Source organism: Astyanax mexicanus, unplaced genomic scaffold, assembly GCF_023375975.1.
Source record: "Astyanax mexicanus isolate ESR-SI-001 unplaced genomic scaffold, AstMex3_surface scaffold_38, whole genome shotgun sequence".
Lineage (NCBI taxonomy): Eukaryota > Metazoa > Chordata > Actinopteri > Characiformes > Acestrorhamphidae > Astyanax > Astyanax mexicanus.
The window spans coordinates 822,973-844,082 of NW_026040048.1; the positions used below are offsets into that span (position 1 = coordinate 822,973).

General features: G+C 35.7%; 3 protein-coding genes across 6 annotated transcripts in view; 2 read left to right on the forward strand and 1 right to left on the reverse strand.

Annotated features, from left to right (window-relative positions):
- LOC111192016 (GTPase IMAP family member 8-like) overlaps positions 1-21,110 on the forward strand; it is a 74,075-nt gene that overhangs the window by 7,952 nt on the left and 45,013 nt on the right. The window contains exon 3 of one of the 3 annotated variants that reach the window (XM_049473460.1): positions 18,836-19,365. The exons of 1 other annotated variant lie outside the window; for it this stretch is intronic. In XM_049473460.1, the coding sequence (XP_049329417.1) occupies positions 18,836-19,365 (530 nt within the window). Of the gene's footprint in view, positions 1-18,835; positions 20,567-21,110 lie in introns of those variants that run through there. One more of the 3 variants, XM_049473462.1, reaches the window with a different exon arrangement.
- Positions 416-9,352, reverse strand: LOC111192392 (coiled-coil domain-containing protein 106). Of its 2 annotated transcripts, XM_049473494.1 has the most exons (3): positions 6,671-9,352; positions 6,266-6,451; positions 416-1,180 (listed from the first exon to the last, which is right to left on the reverse strand). In XM_049473494.1, exons 2-3 carry the CDS (start codon positions 6,447-6,449, stop codon positions 858-860), a joined length of 507 nt encoding a protein of 168 aa, XP_049329451.1. In that variant the 5' UTR covers positions 6,450-6,451; positions 6,671-9,352; the 3' UTR covers positions 416-857. The 2 variants fall into 2 exon arrangements, with proteins under 2 accessions (XP_049329451.1, XP_049329450.1); XM_049473493.1 differs by having other exon boundaries at positions 6,266-9,351.
- Positions 11,258-16,246, forward strand: LOC111192391 (uncharacterized). The gene is made up of 4 exons (XM_049473486.1): positions 11,258-11,465; positions 11,726-11,830; positions 11,965-12,172; positions 15,510-16,246. Exons 1-4 carry the CDS (start codon positions 11,290-11,292, stop codon positions 15,972-15,974), a joined length of 954 nt encoding a protein of 317 aa, XP_049329443.1. The 5' UTR covers positions 11,258-11,289; the 3' UTR covers positions 15,975-16,246.

The following is a 21,110-nucleotide window of genomic DNA, read 5'->3' on the forward strand; positions in this document are numbered from 1 at the left end:
TAATGAGTTACAAACACTTATAACCACTAAACAGGAGCCTTATTTTAAAGTGTAAAACACTTCACTATTTATTAATGAGTTACAAACACTTATAACCACTAAACAGGAGCCTTATTTTAAAGTGTAAAACACTTCACTATTTATTAATGAGTTACAAACACTTATAACCACTAAACAGGAGCCTTATTTTAAAGTATAAAACACTTCACTATTTATTAATGAGTTACAAACACTTATAACCACTAAACAGGAGCCTTATTTTAAAGTATAAAACACTTCACTATTTATTAATGAGTTACAAACACTTATAACCACTAAACAGGAGCCTTATTTTAAAGTGTAAAACACTTCACTATTTATTAATGAGTAACAAACACTTATAACCACTAAATAATTTTTGAGTGTAAAACACATGAGTAATCAGTCAGTCACATTTAAACAATAAAAATGCAATGACAACAGAAATAAGAAAAAAAGTTTTATTTACACATTACTCCTGAGTGTTAAGGGCACTCAAATTTAAACTGTCATAACTAAACATGCATAGACCTTTTAGCATGGTATTTAAATTGTATAAATAAAATGTATTTGAAATAAAAATATAAATAAAATGTATTTAAAATAAATAAAATTGACCAATACTCAAATTAAATAAGTCTTTAAAGTCTCTTAATCTTAATCTTCACAAGGTCTATGTCTTCCTAAACAAAGAATCCTAATCAAAATCTAAACAAAACCTAAAGAAACTAAAAATATACCTCACATACTGATATATGTATGTACTGATTTTTCTTTTTCACTCAAACTTGAACCAGTGTGCCCAATACACTTTAAACACAATCAAGTGTACATAACCATTAAACAGGTTTGTTTCTCCTCATGGGGAGGAGGGTACCCTTAGCTTTCATGATTTCTATTTTTTCTTTTAATTCTTCATCTTTCTGAATAGCAGCCTCACAGCGCTTAGCAAATGCCAGCACTGTCTCTCCAGTAGACCTCTTGGCCAGTGTCTCCTCATAGACCTCAGGAGCTGCAATAGCGAGCTCTCCAATCGCTGAAGTGCACACCACAGTGTTTCTGTCAATGCCGTGCTTCTGGAACGCTTTGGTCATGGTCTTTGTCTTTGGCAAGGTTTTGAGGATGGATCTGTAGCGGCAGACAATTTCACTCGGTGTTTGTACTAGGCAGAAAAAAAACAAAACATTAAGTTACTTTGAAAAAGGTTTCACTACACAAAACCATACGCTTTGTTTCAGCTAGAGCTGGACGATATGATGAGGTTAGAAACAGACAAAAAGGTACCACATTTATAAAGTAATATCAGCTATCTAACTATTTCTATTCAACATCTTACATACTGCACCACATCCAGATAAACAAGACTAATTTCGCAGTCTTTGCACTTAAACATGCAGCTGGGAAAAGTTTTTAAGTGGGGTGAATACAGATGTACAGTATGAGAACATTGTTTTTGGAACTTTTACTATTTTACTAGACTCTGCAAAAATAAAATGAAAAACATTGAAAATGATCCTTTCATTCTAAAATCAATAGGCAAGCATACTCTTAAAGCTATTGGATTTCAGAGCCTGAACTACCCATTACATAACTGTTCTACTGGGTTGCATCCTTGATTTTAAGCCTGCCATTTAACAAATACTGTCACATGAATTTGTCAAATTAAGAAAGATCCAAAATCTCATGGTTACATGATTAATTTTACGCATCAATTTACAATATTGTTAGCAATAAAATACAGAAGTCAAATGGTAAGAAGTACTTTATTCATCATTGGTAAGCAACAGCATAACAATGTTATTAAAAAGAATTCAGATACTTACTGTACTTGGTTGGTCTTGCATAAAATGCACACATTTACTTTTTTTTTTTTAAACATACTGCATGGCTCTCACAGAATTACATTTTAAACTAGAAAAGGTAAAGTTCGTGAACGAACTTTAAGTTGGCTTGGAAAAGAACACTAATAACGTTAAAAATTTAAAATGGTTGCTAAGCTGTTTCTGTCTGAAGGGTGTGAAGAGTCATTGATATGCTGTTAACCTTTGGCTAAACGCTAAATGCTAAAAATGCTGAAATCTAAAAACGTTTCTTTAAACGCTGAAATCCAAAAACGTTTGGTTCAACGATGAAATCTAAAACCTTTGGTTAAATGCTGAAATCTAAAAACATTTGTTCAAATGATGAAATCGTAAAACTTTTGGTTAAGCTTTTGATTGCTAATGTGTTGCTAGGCGGTTGCTTGCTATCATTTCTGAAGTGGTTGCTAAGCTGTTGCTAGGCAGTTGCTAATATTTTCCAGGTGGTTGCTAAGCTGTTGCTAACTGGTTGCTAGGCAGTTGCTAACATAAACCAGGTGGTTGCTAGGGTGTTGCTAGGTTGTTGCTAAGGTGTTGCTATGGTATCCAGGGTGGTTGCTAAGATGTTGCTAGGTGGTTGCTAACCTGTTGCTAGGTGGTTGCTAAGGTGTTGCTATGGTATCTGGGGTGGTTGCTAAGGTGTTGCTAGGTGGTTGCTAGGTGGTTGCTAGGGTGTTGCTAGGTGGTTGCTAAGGTGTTGCTACTGTATCTGGGGTGGTTGCTGAGGTGTTGCTATGGTATCTGGGGTGGTTGCTAAGGTGTTGCTAGGTGGTTGCTAAGGTGTTGCTATGGTATCTGGGGTGGTTGCTAAGGTGTTGCTAGGTGGTTGCTAAGGTGTTGCTAGGCGGTTGCTAAGGTGTTTCTAAAGTGGTTGCTAGGCAGTTGCTAACGTTTTCCATGTGGTTGCTAAGTGGTAGCTTAGTGGTTGCTAGGCAGTTTCTGTCATTTCTAAAGTGGTTGCTAGGCAGTTGCTAACATATTCCACGTGGTTACTTAGTGGTTGCTAGGCAGTTGCTGTGATTTCTAAAGTGGTTGCTAAGCTGTTGCTAAGCAGTTGCTAACGTTTTCCAGGTGGTTGCTAAGGTGTTGCTAAGTGGTTCCTAGGCAGTTGCTATCATTTTTAAAGTGGTTGCTAATTGGTTGCTAGGCAGTTGCTATCATTTTTAGAGTGGTTGCTATGCAGTTGATAAAGTTTTCCAGGTGGTTGCTAAGGTGTAGCTAACTGGTTGCTAGGCAGTTGCTAACGTATTCCAGATGGTTGCAAAGTGGTTGCTAGGCAGTGGCTATCATTTCTAAAGTGGTTGCTAAGTGGTTGCTAGGCAGTTGCTAACGTTTTCCTAGTGGTTGTTAAGGTGTTGCTAAGTGGTTGCTAGGCAGTTGCTATTGTTTCTAAAGTAGTTGCTAAGTGGTTGCTAGGCAGCTACTAACATATTCCACATGGTTGCTAGGTGGTTGCTAGGCATTTGCTAACATATTCCACATGATTGCTAAGTGGTTGCTAGGCAGTTGCTAACGTTTTTCAGGGGGTTGCTAAGCTGTTGCTATTTGGTTGCTAGGCAGTTGCTATCATTTCTAGAGTGGTTGCTATGCAGTTGATAACGTTTTCCAGGTGGTTGCTAAGGTGTAGCTAACTGGTTGCTAGGCAGTTGCTAACATATTCCAGGTGGTTGCTAAGTGGTTGCTAGGCAGTTGCTATCATTTCTAAAGTGGTTGCTAAGTGGTTGCTAGGCAGTTGCTAACGTTTTCCTAGTGGTTGTTAAGGTGTTGCTAAGTGGTTGCTAGGCAGTTGCTATCATTTCTAAAGTGGTTGCTAGGCAGTTGCTAACGTTTTCCTAGTGGTTGCTAAGGTGTTGCTAAGTGGTTGCTAGGAAGTTGCTATCGTTAATAAAGTGGTTGCTAAGTGGTTGCTAAGCATTTGGTAATGTTTACCAGGTGGTTGCTAGGCAGTTGCTAACGTTTTCCAAGTGGTTGCTAAGTGGTTGCTAGGCAGTTGCTAACGTTTTCCTAGTGGTTGCTAAGGTGTTGCTAAGTGGTTGCTAGGAAGTTGCTATCGTTAATAAAGTGGTTGCTAAGTGGTTGCTAAGCATTTGGTAATGTTTACCAGGTGGTTGCTAGGCAGTTGCTAACGTTTTCCAAGTGGTTGCTAAGTGGTTGCTAGGCAGTTGCTTTCATTTCTAAAGTGGTTGCTAAGTGGTTGCTAGGCAGTTGCTTTCGTTTCTAAAGTGGTTGCTAAGCTGTTGCTAAGCAGTTTCTAACATTTTCCTGGTGGTTGCTAAGGTGTTGCTAACTGGTTACTAGGCAGTTGCTATAATTTCTAAAGTGTTTGCTTAGTGGTTACTAGGCAGTTGCTAACGTTTTCCAGGTGGTTGCTAAGGTGTTGCTAAGTGGTTGCTAGGCAGTTGCTAACGTTTTCCAGGTGGTTGCTAAGGTGGTTGCTAAGCAGTTAATAGGTGGTTGCTTACATTTCTAAAGTGGTTGCTAAGCGGTTGCTAGGCAGTTGCTAACATATTCCACATGGTTGCTAAGTGGTTGCTAGGCAGTTGCTAACATTTTCCAGGTGGTTGCTAGGCAGTTGCTATCATTTCTAAAGTGTTTGCTAGGAAGTTGCTAACGTTTTCCTATTGGTTGCTAAGTTGTTGCTAAGTGGTTGCTAGGCAGTTGCTATCATTTCTAAAGTGGTTGCTAGGCAGTTGCTAACGTTTTCCTAGTGGTTGCTAAGTTGTTGCTAAGTGGTTGCTAGGCAGTTGCTATCATTTCTACAGTGGTTGCTAGGCAGTTGCTAACGTTTTCCTAGTGGTTGCTAAGGTGTTGCTAAGTGGTTGCTAGGCAGTTGCTATTGTTAATAAAGTGGTTGCTAGGCAGTTGCTAATGTTTACCAGATGGTTGCTAGGCAGTTGCTAACGTTTTCCAAGTGGTTGCTAAGTGGTTGCTAGGCAGTTGCTTTCATTTCTAAAGTGGTTTTAAGTGGTTGCTAGGCAGTTGCTTTCATTTCTAAAGTGGTTGCTAAGCTGTTGCTAGGCAGTTTCTAACATTTTCCTGGTGGTTGCTAAGGTGTTGCTAACTGGTTACTAGGCAGTTGCTATAATTTCGAAAGTGTTTGCTAAGTGGTTGCTAGGCAGTTGCTAACGTTTTCCAGGTGGTTGCTAAGGTGGTTGCTAAGCAGTTAATAGGTGGTTGCTTACATTTCTAAAGTGGTTGCTAAGCGGTTTCTAGGCAGTTGCTAACATATTCCACATGGTTGCTAAGTGGTTGCTTGGCAGTTGCTAACATTTTCCAGGTGGTTGCTAGGCAGTTGCTATCATTTCTACAGTGGTTGCTAGGCAGTTGCTAACGTTTTCCTATTGGTTGCTAAGGTGTTGCTAAGTGGTTGCTAGGCAGTTGCTATCATTTCTAAAGTGGTTGCTAGGCAATTGCTAATGTTTTCCTAGTGGTTGCTAAGGTGTTGCTAAGTGGTTGCTAGGCAGTTGCTATCGTTTCTAAAGTGGTTGCTAAGTGGTTGCTAGGCAGTTGCTTTCATTTCTAAAGTGGTTGCTAAGCTGTAGCTAGGCAGTTTCTAACATTTTCCTGGTGGTTGCTAAGGTGTTGCTAACTGGTTGCTAAGCAGTTGCTATAATTTCTAAAGTGGTTGCTAAGTGGTTGCTAGGCAGATGTTAACATTTTCCAGGTGGTTGCTAAGGTGTTGCTAAGTGGTTGCTAGGCAGTTGCTAACGTTTTCCAGGTGGTTGCTAAGGTGGTTGCTAAGCAGTTAATAGGTGGTTGCAAAGCCCTGGCTGGGGTGCCGGGGTGTCCAAACTTTTGACTGATAGCTGCTCCATACAGCAGCTCCTCCATACACTTACAGTACTGGAGGAGCAGGGGAGAGAAGGGGTTCCGTGCGCATTAATTTAAAGATCTCGATAAGATCTATAAGCTCGCCGAATTTGGTGTTTGTATCTCAAAAATTGTGGCGGTTACGGACGTTTCAAAATTCGCCCCATTCATTCCTATGGGAAAAAAATGTCTTTAAAAAAATACCTTTACGAAGTTTTTACGAAAACCGTACGATATATCGCTTCAAAAAGCACAAGCAACCTAAGTTATAGGTACTACGATACTGCAAAATTTCGTGATTCTACGTTAAAAGCTGTAGGAGGAGTAGCGTTACAGAAATTGTGGCGAGAATAATAATAATAAGAAGATTACGAAGAACAATAAGTTGGCTTTTCCAAGCCAACTTAAATATGTGGCATTCATGGCTCTCTCAGCCAAAAAGATTCCCAAATAGCAACAATGTTAACTTTAGAAAACAAGACCTAACTCTAAACCTAAATAAGAGAATGATCATTTTTGCATTACCTATATATTCTGCAAGTACATAGAGATATCTGTAACAATTATTTGATTCTTACCGCGCTGCCGAAACGTCTTGTGCTCTCTCTTGTGTTTTTTGGCTGCCTTGCTGTGCTTCTTTTTGGATTTGCGCTTCTTGGGGGTTGAAGATGAGGATGAGGATGAGGAAGAGGAGGACATGGATGACGTATTGGAGGTTTCCGAATCATTCACAGTGACTTTGTTGTCCATGCTTTCTTGCATTGCTGAAAAGTACAAAAAAGAACAACAGAGATTTTAGCCTATATGTTTACTTATTTAATACAACAACTATTGTTATTTTACTATACTGTAAATATTAAGTGGCCTATATAGTAAAAAGTAAGGATATGTTATTTTTTACTCCCCCAGTACAGATATCATATAATGTTTATAAAACCAGCTCCTTGGTTAATGTCTGAAATGAAATAATTCTAGCCATGTACCTGTGAGGGCAGACAACTGTCCACGAAGGAAATCTCTCTCTTCTTCCAGTTCTTGAATCTTCTTCTTCTGCCATTCCAACTTCTCCTTAAGAAGGTTCAGTTCTTGCTTCTCCTTGTTAAGAAGCACTACTGCAGTAGGGGCTAGGTCAGAAGCTGAGCATAAAAACAGATATATAAAAATCAGAATGGCACAACAGCTATTATCTAACAAATTACACTGTGTGTACCATTTATTAATTGATCCAAAATCAGTCCATGAAGGGCAAAACAAATGTATTAAAATTCAATTTTGAAGCTTTGAAATACTATTACCAGCCTAAACCACATTTGCAAGTTGCCAAAACACTTTTACCAGCCCAAAACCTTTATACAAACAGCCAAATGCCGAAATGGCAAGTCAGATGGAAAAAGGAGGTACATACAGATGACGTTTGTGTCAATCAAAGTGCTTCTGGGACAAAACAAATGGAGGTGTGTAGCACAGCAAGACATGTGGAGGGGGTGAGTATACTTTAAAAACAATGAACATCTCTGCCTAACTAGTGTTATAGTCCACTTACTTTCGTTAACATCTCCAGGGGGTTTAGACTCAGCCTGTGCATTTTATGTGTTTATGTGTTCTCTTTAAAAAAAAAAAAAAACTTCTCACAAGAAAAATGGAAGGGCCATTCCATACAGGGCCGGTGTGACTGCAGGATTTCTTTCCAAACCTGCTCATTTAATCAGTCAGTCTCAACAACTTAGAACTTAAGCCTTAAGCCACACTGACCCTTTGCAGACAGGTTTGATACCTGTGGTTTCATGTTACCACCACAACCACTTCATATTAATTTGTAAAAGAGCTTTGCCCATTTGTAGCTGTGTTTTAGGCTGGTAAATGTCTTTCTGCCATTTGTAAATGTATTTTGGGTTGGTAAGTGTTTCAAGAATGTGTTTTTATTTTTGTACATTCGCTGATATATAGGCAATACTGACAGTTCAAAATGTGTACAATGTAGCCATAATCACATCTGTTCATCATTTTATATTTCATTTAACTAATCTCTGTTAATCTTATTTCTGCCATTGATCCATAAGCGTCCAAAACCTATGAAAAGGTTAATAAATATGAATACTGGGACCGTTGGCCAGCAGATATATTGTAGAACCAATGTGTCAAATATAAAGCCCAAGCCAAAATCCTATCAGGTCCATAACATTATTTTAACATACCATTAATATCAGCCAGTTTCACAATGTGTTGCAGTACAGTCCCCAGCATTCACTGCAACATGATGTGCACTAAAACCCCTTCCCCCAACAACAGTATAACAGACAACAAAAACAGTTGGCTTCAGGAATAAAGTCTAATATTAGGAGAATAAAGTAATATTTTGTGGAAAATGTAGGCTGTTTTGATATTAAAAAGCATGGATATTAAAAAGCATGGCTTACTGATGTTTTATTGTTACGGTTAGATAGTACAGTGTCCAGATTTTGCCCTGTGGTGTCACCACTAAAGTTTAGATTTAGATCTGCCCGACCCCATGTCCGACCTGAACTCGGCTGGGTGAGGCTCAAAAAAATGATTAATAATGTATAATGTATAATTATAATGTACTGTTTTCAATGATATTTTTATTTTACCAAAAGCTATTGCGTGATAATCACAATATAGGAAAAATAGCTTGTTTAGAGAATATTTTATATTCTTAAACACTGTCAATTTTAATAAAGCAGATGAAAGTAATTGTAAAGTATGTTTATGTTCTTGGTCTATTTATAATATTGAAAATATTATATATTCCAAAAACCAATTTAAATTATATTAAATTAGAGGAAAGTCATTCAGACATCATTCTTGTAGCCTAATTTATCGATGTTTAGGCCTGTGGATCATTGTTCGCTTTCTTTGTGTTTTCTTTTTTCGGACATTTGTAATAAAACCTTTTTCTTAAATATAGACATAATTTCGCTCGTTCAAATTATTAAAACAAACCTTAAATAATAAGTCTATACTTAATTAAATTAAATTAAATTTTGCTCATTCAAACGAGCTCATAATGACAGTTTATGGGGCGGCACGGATCGGCTGGATTTTTTTGGACCCGATCTATTTGCCACTGGTAGCGGAGCCTTCGGCTGCCCCGCCGACGCGTGTCCGCGTCTGGAGAGAGCTTGGAGAAACGCTGTGGTAGATAAACGTATTAAAACTTGTCGTAATAACGATATATCTATGTCGTTTTTTTTCTCATAAGTGGCCGCAATATGCTTCTGTACGGCACTAAACCGGTCAAGATACCCTTCCCCGTTCTTAGCAGCGCCTGACTCGACCTGGAGATGGACGCGCAGTTAGCGCCAGATCATAATTACTGCACTACTCCAATGAACTCAGCAGTGACAGATGCTTTAGCAAACGAGAACGGAGCACTAAGGAGAAAAATACACGAACTCGAACACCATAAAAATATTAATTTAAAGGAACAATTAGAAAAATAAAAATAATATTTGAAAGGGAGAATTAGAAAATAAACTTAAAACTAAAAATATTATTTAAAAGGGAGAATTAAAAAATAAACTTAAAAGAAAAATATTATGGAAGAATTAGAAAATACAGTTAAAACAAAAATATTATTTTAAATGGAGAATTAGAAAATACAGTTAAAACAAAAATATTATTTTAAATGGAGAATTAGAAAATACAGTTAAAACAAAAATATTATTTAAAATGGAGAATTAGAAAATACAGTTAAAACAAAAATATTATTTAAAATGGAGAATTAGAAAATACAGTTAAAACAAAAATATTATTTAAAATGGAGAATTAGAAAATACAGTTAAAACAAAAATATTATTTAAAATGGAGAATTAGAAAATACAGTTAAAACGAAAAATATTATTTGAAAGGGAGAATTAGAAAATGCACTTAAAACGAAAAATGTTATTTGAAATGGAGAATTAGAAAATGCACTTAAAACGAAAAATGTTACCTGAAAGGGTGAATTAGAAAATACAGTTAAAACGAAAAATATTATTTGAAAGGGAGAATTAAAAATACACGAAAAACGAAAAATATTATTTGAAAGGGAGAATTTAAGAAAAATACACGAAAAACGAAAAATGTTACCTGAAAGGGTGAATTAGAAAATAAACTTAAAACGAAAAATATTACTTGAAAGGGAGAATTAAAAATACAGTTAAAACGAAATATATTATTTGAAAGGGAGAATTAAAAATACACGAAAAACGAAAAATATTATTTGAAAGGGAGAATAAAAAAAAACACGAAAAACGAAAAATATTATTTAGACTCTAGACAAAAGTTCTGCTACAAATAACAATATGCAACATATAATAATAATAATAATGATAATAATAATAATAATAATAATAATAATAATAATAATAATAATAATAATTAGACAATAAGACAAATCCAAACGCTTTAAGATCTCTTTTAAGGCCTTTGTGAACACTTTTATAGTTAACATAAATACACCATAGTTCTGAAGCATACTAGTATGATCATTCTTATTAACATTATTATAAGTAGTAGTATTAGTACTATTATTGTATTTGACTTTGACTTTGTAGTTAAAATGCACACTAAAGTCTAGCTACTCAACTAAACTCGGAATGAATACATTTGCTTATTTGCCTTGTGTTGAAAGCAATTTCATGTCTGTGGCACTGAAATATACGTGAAGGAAAGACGTTAAACAAGCTAGCTCATGTCAGCTAGCTTAGTAAGCTCTATAGCTAGCTAGCTAACTGCTACGCAGGCTAGAAAAACCGGGGAAAGTTGCAGGCTTACTGAATAGTTTAGTCAACTAGCTTATAGATAACGGTATAACACACAAAACCTACCGTCTCGCTCATCTGTTGAGATTTGGGTCTTTTGTTGACGCTTTGGGAGCCTCTTTGGACGAGTACTGGAAGCAGAAGTTGCTGAGGTACAGGGTTCTTTTTCATGCTGACCGTCCATGATTTTTCAGGCAAAAAATAAACGTTGTCCTTACGGTTTGCAAGTCCTGACGGGATGATGGCATGAGTCATCAACAAGTTTGACTGTGATTGGATGCTTCTGTAACGTCGGCTGCGGTTGGATCTATACTTTCTAGCGCCAAAATCTTGTTTAGTTTGTATTTTCAGAAGCAGAGGGCACCTAAGAGATATCCAAAACAGGTAAGCAATCTCTTAACGAATATTTTTGTCATTTGTAAACATGTACGATCTATTTAAACAGCAGGATAAATGCAATGAGATCAAAACGAATGATTATGCAGTCCTATACTGTGTAAAAGCTTGAAAACCCTTATATTTTCAAACTACTCCATTGGTCCGTGCACAACCCAGTACTAACTTCACTCTGTTTCGGGTTGTTATTGCAAGGCTTCATATAAGCTGGTTTCATTTATTTATCAAAAACCTATTAATTCATTAATTTGTTGTTTTCACTGTTCAGACGTTTAACTTAACTATTTTGGATTCTATTATATTGTGCTTTAGTGTATAGTTTTACTTGTGTGAATTGTTTTTTCTATATAAATGAAATGGCTATACATATAACTAAAAAGCTTGTATAATAAGGTATTTCAGAAATGTTCTTGACAATTGTCGGTGTGTACACCTTCAGCAGAATGTCACTGGAAAGAAAGTTACGGGCCCGGATAGAGGGAAAACAAACAAAGCGCAAGACATTGAAGCTAATTAAGTGGTTGCAGAGGAAACACCTTCTGAAGGAGAAGCTCAGATGCCCTCTCTGCTTCCACAAAATGAAAATGTTCTCTGTGACAAAGAAGGACCAGTACATCTGGTATGATAATCTCTGTCATTGAATAGAACATCATCAGACTGCTACAATGAATATAATAAACATAATTCTTATCCCTTCTCATTATCATCATTACTACTACTACTACTACTAGTACTACTTAAACATAAATCAGCAAATCTAACAATATGTTTAATTGCTTATAAACTATAAATAGTAATGTAGTGTAAGGTTTGTAGAATATATCATGACAAAATGATAGTGTAGAAGCACACGATGATATATGTTTGTAATGTTCACAGGTGCTGTAAAAGAGGTCATAAAAGAGTCTCAAAAACCATCAGAGCTGGCTCCCTCTTTGAAAAGTCTAAATCATCTCTCCTCAACTGGATGAAGTATATTTACAGGTGCTATGCTGTGTTTTTGAATAATGAAAGATATGAGATAGTATTTTTTTTATAAATACATTATAACCACATCAAGGTACTCAAATGGCTACAGAAGTCAATGTTTGTTATTACATTATTTCTCTTTACTACAGATTCTCACAAGGACTGAGGCTCAGGCAGATTGATATGATCAGTGATGACATTGCTGGCAGCTCTACAACTTTGTCTAAAATGGCAAGATGCATTCGAAGGGTCTGCATTTGTGCAATGGAAAGACAAAGAAGAAAGAACAGGCAGTGTCTTGGTGGTCGAAAAGAATTTGTTGTGATAGATGAGAGCTGCTTCCGTCATCAGCGAAAGGTTTGTACACCTTTTTTAGTTCGTTTTAAAAGTGAGCTTCTTAAAACACCATTATTTTGTAGTCCACACATACTAGGTCTGTGACAGTAATGACTGTTTCTGATGATGATTTTCTTTGAAGTTAATTGTGATTCTTGGTTTATTATATGTAGCAAGTAAAAGCCTAAAGCAGCCTGTTGAGCTGGGGTGGGTATTGCGAAAGCGATTAATCTTAGTGAATAACAAACAAACTAACGAATGACGCGAGTAAAGAATGAGCCAGTTCTAAGAGTGTTTCCCAAAGAGCTTTGCAAAGTGAAATTAACGAAGGAGTTTAAAAAGCTGTTGACTCCTCCCCCGAAACAGCCCGCTTAATCGAACTACAAACATCGTTTTAACACTGCCAGTATGCAGTATTTATTCACTATTATGCCAAAAACATTTAGAAATGTGTTGTACTTAACATTTTACATATTCTGAATTTTTTATTAAAAAGGGTGTACTTTGGCATTGATAAAATACTCGTAAAGATACATATATCTAAATAAATAATCAAAAGTCTAATCTATTTTGAAAGATAAACTTTTTTTTCTATTATTAATATACCTTATCCTCTTAAGCTCCAAGCCTATTTTTACCATTTTCCGCCTGAAATTACATACTCACATTTGAAGGCTTATCACTCCAATATTAAATTATTTAGAGTCAATTCTATGAATTAATATCACTAAGAAGCCTTTACACAATTCATTTAAGGCATTTTAATTATTCAATTGAACATGTAATGGCCAAAATATGGTAAAAACCAGGAAAAATTTTAGGCGCTTTTCAGATTTTCTATTAATGTTTTTTATTTTCAGACACATAAAATGAACTATTTATATGGATGAAGTGTTTTGACAGCTCTATATTTTACTATAATGTGTTTACAATCATCATATAAAATTTTAAACTGCTACCTATTACTGGTTAGAAGTTATAGTGATTTGAACCAGTAATGATCTTTTCTTTCTCCAAAGGACTGGAAACTTTATAAGAATAAAAAATACCACTTTTATAACTCATTTTGCAGTAAACTCTGGGTTTTTGTGTGGTCTACTCATATACAAACAGAAATCCGCAGTGTCTCTTTAAGAGCGGTTGTTCTGCTGAGTGGAAAGTCTATAAGAGAAAGTTTCTATGGCCAAGCATCTCTCTTCCTTAGCCTTTCAGCTGGCCGAGCTCGCCACCTGATTGGCTGAGAGACCTCATTCTCATACCGTCCTGTCCAGTAGGCTCCTCCCTGTCTGGCTGTGGGCCAGAATCGGAGCAGCGTCGAATAAAATGCTTTTAATTCGGAATTAAAGTTTAGATTCCGTCTCACATTATTCAGAATGGTGTATAACATGTCCGCATTCGATCAAATATGGACGTCCGATAAACGGAAATATGAAAATTATGATTTAATATTTTCATAACCAAGGCATATTTCGCCCTAAATGTTTATTTTCTGAAAGGAGATACAGCTATATAACTGAAAAGCAGAGATTCTAAGCTTTAAAATGTATATTGGGTGTCTATATTGAACCTATAACTATTCATAAACACAGCCAGATATTAAATATCATATTTTTCTGGCCCGCCGGCGGGCCAGAGCGTGTTAAGAGGTTAAACTAATATATCTTATTTATTATATATTATACCAATATCAATCAATAGTAATATTAATGTTATATTAAGTTATTATTATTATTATTATTATTATTATTATTATTATTATTATTATTATTATTATACATAGACGTATGCTCCTGTATGTCTATATGTCTTTATAAATATTTATTACTGTTAATAAATAAATATATATATATATATATATATATATATTTTCAAATTATTTATTTATTTACAGGAACACATGAGTTTATAAGCAAACATTTTAAACCAACTAGAATATGTTTTATACTTGCACACTTGGTATTTTATGAGGAAGAGTCACCTGGAATAGTTTTCTCAGCATCTTAAAGGAGATTCTGGAGCTGCTGAACAATAGCTGCGGCTTTTCCTTAATGCTGTGAAGCTCCAGGTCATCCCAAATCACCTCAAATCACCACCTCAGTTGGGTTTAGGTCAGGGGATTGTGAAGGCCATGCACCTTTTTGTTTAATAGATAATTCCATATGTGTCAATTAAAAGTTTTCATGGTTTCAATATTAATCTACAATGTAGAAAATAAATTAAAGAAAAAAATAATAAAAACATTGAATGAGACGTGTACAAACTTTTGACTGGTACTTATATATTTGCGAGCTGATACACCCCAGAGTTTGCCCAGATGAACGGCCACAATGTTGGTTAGAAGCACCTGATTAAGGAATAATATTAAATATTACCTGCACATTCACTGATACCCTTTACAATACGTGTAGGTGTGATTAAAGACACCGCAGGCGTCCCCTGCACCGGACCTACAGTACCAGGGATTTTCCCAATAGCATGGAAATATATTGTGTGGTGCTGTAATTCCTGGCCTGGTGGGAATTGTGTATAAGTGCATGCATGCCACAGTAACAGCCTGATTACAGAATCCACGGACTTGGAGACTTTGCAGCTTTGCTTAAACCGTGAGCATCATCTGCAGGAATTGACTGATTGCATTCATTGCAGTATTACTGTCAAGAGCTCTACCTTCACTAGTCTGGATTTTAATTTTATTTATTCGTGGGTTTGATTGGTCAATTCCAATATACCCAGCTAGACTACAAGCTACAGACAAAGTTGTCATTATAATATAATATAATATATTATATTTGATTCAACCACAAAAATAATATTTTTTCTCCCTCAAAATTGGCGGCCCCTGGTGTTTACGGTGCTGAACTGCAAGCAGAATCCCCTTAATGCATTTTTTCTGAATAACGACTGGGTGAGGGCACTCGTTAATCTGCGAGCGAGTTTCCGTAGTACTTTAGTTACGCAGGGTTTTGGGAAACACTCATTTAATTAACGATCAATCTTAAGTACGAGTTAACGTCGTTCTTAGCGTTACAAAGCTTTCGGGAAACCCACCCTTGTTCTGCTTCCTAGCTGTTTATGTTTATTAACTATCAAACATTAAATACACAGAGATTATTTGCCACGGCCCTCTTAGGAGTTATTAACAAATATCTGTTCCTATATATAAATAAAAAGACAATAAAAAATCTGATTTGTGTGTAAAATTTAAGTGGATATATTTCTGTATAGTTATTCCTATGTACCTAATTGCTAATATAACAGTTTGGAATAAGATGTGCAATATTTTCTGTCATTTGTATGCATTATACTGATAATTCACCCTTTAAAATATATATATTTTTTTGTTTGTTTTTTTTTTCAGTATGCGCGGGGCCGGTTTGGAAATACCTGGAGGAGGAAGAAATGGGTCTTTGGAATGATGGGAGTCAAAGACAAAAGACGGAGAGTAGTGTTGAAACTAGTGGAGAAACGATCAAGACGGCATCTTGTCCCTCTGATCAGACAGCATGTTAAGGCAGGAAGTAGCATAATCAGTGATGAGTGGAGGGCATACAGGGTTGTGTTGAGAAACTTTGGGTACAAACACTATACCACAAACCATAGCAGGTGGTTTGTGGATCCTCGGTCCGGTAGCCACACACAACATATTGAAAGAGCTTGGGGGATCATCAAAGGACATATCCGTAGACTGAGAGGAAATCGTACAGAGGCTTTGTTGAAGGAGCACCTCATGGTACTTGAATGGTCATCCTGGCTTGGTTCTCGTAACCCTGATGGGCCACTTGGACGCCTGTTCAAGGATATTCAAAAAGCCTTTCCAGTATGAATGTCATGATCTATTTTCAAGTGCTCTAATTGTCATTCAGCAACGACTGTTTTAATGTCTGAATCAGTGGAACTGAAAAGTGTGTTTTGCATGAATGAAAATGTTTGGTTGTTTCTGTTGTAACTAGGCTTATATTTCATGTGACAAAATCATATTAGCTGTGTAAATGTTTGTAAGTCATGAATAAATAGTGAAGTGTTTTACAGTTTAAAACAAGGATCCTATCTGGTGTTTATAAAGGTTTCTTATTAATAAATAGTGAGTTAAAATAAGGCTCCTGTTTAGTGGTTATAAGTGTTTGTAACTCATTAATAAATAGTGAAGTGTTTTATACTTTAAAATAAGGCTCCTGTTTAGTGGTTATAAGTGTTTGTAACTCATTAATAAATAGTGAAGTGTTTTACACTTTAAAATAAGGCTCCTATTTAGTGGTTATAAGTGTTTGTAACTCATTAATAAATAGTGAAGTGTTTTACACTTTACAATAAGGCTCCTGTTTAGTGGTTATAAGTGTTTGTAACTCATTAATAAATAGTGAAGTGTTTTATACTTTAAAATAAGGCTCCTATTTAGTGGTTATAAGTGTTTGTAACTCATTAATAAATAGTGAAGTGTTTTACACTTTAAAATAAGGCTCCTGTTTAGTGGTTATAAGTGTTTGTAACTCATTAACAAATAATGAAGTGTTTTACACTTTAAAATAAGGTTCCTATTTAGTGGTTATAAGTGTTTGTAACTCATTAACAAATAATGAAGTGTTTTACACTTTAAAATAAGGCTCCTGTTTAGTGGTTATAAGTGTTTGTAACTCATTAATAAATAGTGAAGTGTTTTACACTTTAAAATAAGGCTCCTGTTTAGTGGTTATAAGTGTTTGTAACTCATTAATAAATAGTGAAGTGTTTTACACTTTACAATAAGGCTCCTGTTTAGTGGTTATAAGTGTTTGTAACTCATTAATAAATAGTGAAGTGTTTTACACTTTAAAATAAGGCTTCTGTTTAGTGGTTATAAGTGTTTGTAACTCATTAACAAATAATGAAGTGTTTTACACTTTAAAATAAGGCTCCTGTTTAGTGGTTATAAGTGTTTGTAACTCATTAATAAATAGTGAAGTGTTTTACACTTTAAAATAAGGCTCCTGTTTAGTGGTTATAAGTGTTTGTAACTCATTAATAAATAGTGAAGTGTTTTACACTTTAAAATAAGGCTCCTATTTAGTGGTTATAAGTGTTTGTAACTCATTAACAAATAGTGAAGTGTTTTACACTTTAAAATAAGGCTCCTATTTAGTGGTTATAAGTGTTTGTAACTCATTAACAAATACTCATCTACAATTTGAAAATCTTGATAGGCAAAAGCAAAATGGAAAACTACATGCTGGGAGCTGCAGTAATTACTTGCAGTGAAATTGCCTGCAGCAAACCAGTAAAGGAAGGTTACATCTGGAATGCTGTCCTAAAGAAGATGCCACTCAACCTTAAGGATCACAACAGCACTTTCATGTTCTTTGAACATTAGCACCTGGCAACATTATATCAATATCTGTGACAACCCCAAGGATGATTTCAGATAGTATGCTGAACATGTCAAGGTAAGGGTAATTATTGCTTAGCCCTTAGATGTCAATTTTATTATTTCATATGATAATATACACCACATTATTATAAATGACTAAAAGAGTTAGTGGTGGAATGATTAAACTTGGGAGTTAAATGGTTAAACTGATGTTGACTGATGGAGGATATGGAGATGGAGAAGCAAGTTGAGTTAGATGGAGAAGACAAAGTAAGTGAGTATCTGAAAAGATCTGAAATTTAACAATATAGATGGCTGTGGGTTCACTATTTGGCAAACAACAGGTCATTGTTGCCCTTTCTACGTATGTGTTATAACTGATTATTAATGGTTTTTAAGGCATTTACAACCTAATTAGTAACCATTAATAAACTAATTGTAAACCATTTATAAACCCTTTATAAAGGTAGTCTTATTATAAAGTGGTACCCATTTTTCAGCCAAAGCAGCTAACAGCAGCAGTTCAGAGCAGCCGTCACGGAGTCACTGCTGGGATTACATTATAAACAGGTCAGTTAGCGCGCTGCTAACCTCATGATGTTTATAACGTTAACTACGGAGTTTAGTGGACACACCAAGGCTGCAAGGTTAGACTGTTGAAGGCTACTGAAGACTATTAAAGGCTATTGGAGGTTATTGAAAGGGTTATTGGGGGAAGAAATCAGTACAGGCTGGTTAGATAAGTGATTCACGTCTTCGTCCTTTGCTGCGGTGAAACTGTGACTAGCGCTGTCACAGTGATGTTTATTAACGTCATTAAAACAGATTTTGTCAGCTATTGTCTTATAAATATTTACACAGAACTTATATCTCTCCTAAAAAGCATTTATTTTGGTCAGTAACACTCTTCGTAACACAAAAGGCATACCAGTCTTTCGCCTTGAAGCACAGCCGTCCGTCTGCATCAGCTTCTCTTTTTCTGGACATTATGGGATAAACATTTGTATGTCTCAATTCCACCCGCGAAGTTACACCTTCCCTCCGGCAGGGTTTCCACATCAATGACTACACTGCCGTGTAGTGGCAGTAAGCCGTAACTTCGCGGGTAACACAATCGACAAGCATTGTGGGAAATGTAGGTTTTGGTCAAAGAACGCTTCTGACCTATTTATTATAGACACTAAGATCTTACAAGCTCTCGCGGGCCACATAAAAAGACGTGGCGGGCCACATTTGGCCTGCGGGCCTTGTGTTTGACACATGTGTTATATAGGTATTAGAGACTACTCTTCTGTGAGTGTTTTTCATATCATAAATTATTTATTTATTTACTTTTTTTGTAGAATTTTCCTCAGATACAGGAGGTCTAAGAATTGTTCTCATGGGGAAGACTGGAGTGGGGAAGAGTGCTACAGGAAACACCATCCAGCAGAAAGAGGTTTTTAAAGAGTTAATTTCTTCTAAGTCAGTTACCAGCGTCTGTCAGAAAGAATCAGCTGAAGTCAGACGGAGAAGAGTCACTGTGATCGACACTCCAGGACTGTTTGATACGAGTATTTCTAATAAAGAAATCATAAAGGAAATCGTTAAGTGTATCACCATGGCTGCACCAGGTCCACACGTCTTTCTGCTGGTGCTGACAGTGGGACGCTTCACACAAGAGGAGCAGGAAGCAGTGAATATGATCCAAGATCTGTTTGGTAAAGAATCCAGAAGATACACCATGGTGCTCTTCACCAGAGGAGATGATCTGCGGGGAACAAGCATTGAGGATTATATTAAAGATTCCGACCACAGCTTACAAAACATCATTAAGCAGTGTGGAAACAGATACCACGTGTTCAACAACAGAAATCCTGAAGACCAAACCCAGGTCACTGATCTACTGGAGAAGATCGACTTCATGGTGAAAGTGAATGGAGGAAGCTGCTACACTAATGAGATGTTCCAGAACACAGAGAAAGCTCTACAGCAAGAAAAGGAGAGAATTCTGAAGGAGAAAAAGGAGGAGAGAGAGAGAGAGAAAAAAGAACTGAGAGCCAAATATGAAGCTGAACTGGAAAAACTGAAGATGATGATGGAGGAGGAACGGCAAAGTCTGGAAAATGAGAAAAAAGGGGAAACAGTAGGAGCACTAATTGGAGCAGCAGGAGGAGCACTAATTGGAGCAGTATTAGGAGCAGTAGGAGGAGCAGCACTGCTGAAAACTAAAACTAAAAGTGAGCAAAAATAATGTAGGACAGGTGATGAAACAGTCTGTGTTTGTTGGGTTAAATGTGTGACTGAAATGCTTTATAAACTGCATGTAAAGTGTAGCCTCTACATTTATCCCATGAAATTCTCACTCCTGCTGATCAGAACATTAATCTCTGTTATCTTACACAACAATTTACAGCTTAGATATTTTAATTTATATTTTTTTCTCATTTATATTTCTTTAGTGTATTTAAAGAGTTTATTATGCCTTTGTTGGAGTAACTGTCTCTACTGCCACAGAAAGACTTTCTCCAATACAACAATACTGTATCTGTGTCAGCAATAGCTTCCACTTGTAGTAGCTGAAATAAACATTTGTAGATATAGTTTATGTCCATTTTTGTCATATAATGAGAATAAATTACACTATGAATATATAATAGTGAATATATAATTAGCAGAATGAAATTTTGATTTAATTGTTTTCAGGTTTGTTGTGGGTGAAGTTTGCTGATTAGGTTTTTACAGAAGCTTTAATCACACAATCAGTAACAGTAACAGTAAAGCTGAATTCTGCATTCCTGCAGGTAAAAGACAATACCAGCACAAATTATGAATAAACAAATCTGTCCTTATATATTTAATTAAATATATTAATGGAAATTATTTTTTATTATGAGCTGTGAAATATAAACCCTGAGGAAATCTGCAGCTTCATTTAAAATGTGATAAAGAATGTAGCAAGTAAAACTGTTGTAAGCTGTAATATTATTCTGTATTATCTTTATATCTACTGCTTATATTCAAGTTTATGATTGTTTCTTTAACTAACAGTGACTGTACTCAAATGCGGCTTCTAATAAACTTATTAACTCTTACTTTTGTAATTGTGTTTATTAATGCTTGTTTGTTCTGCAGTATATAAGTATGCAGGGGTCTTAATTACCATGTGTTCCACTCTATATAACACTGTTATATCCAGTATCACTATTACTATTCTTGTTATATGCTAGTAAAGCGCACAGTAGTACATCATTCATTAACACTCCTTCATTATCTAGCATTGAAAGAAGTTCATCTCTTCAGTGGTTCATGCACTTAAAGACCTTAGGAGAAATGTTTTTTGACAAAACATAATAAGAAGTAATAAAACGCTCATACTGTATACTGTTAGATTAAGCTAATTGAAAGTATTTAGTCAATTATTCTGGTTAGTAAATCTAAATCTTCTTCTTGAAAATCAAGTGTAAATCTGTTTCTTATTGTTTGGTTTAGTCTATAATCACCTCAGACTGAAGACTGGAATTGCTGCAGTTTGAGCTCCAATAAGAAATAATAACAAGGAATGATATTCCCTCTACATTATTCTATTCGTTTACAACGGTCTTCTCATCATCCAAATTTTTTACATTTAATTTGTCG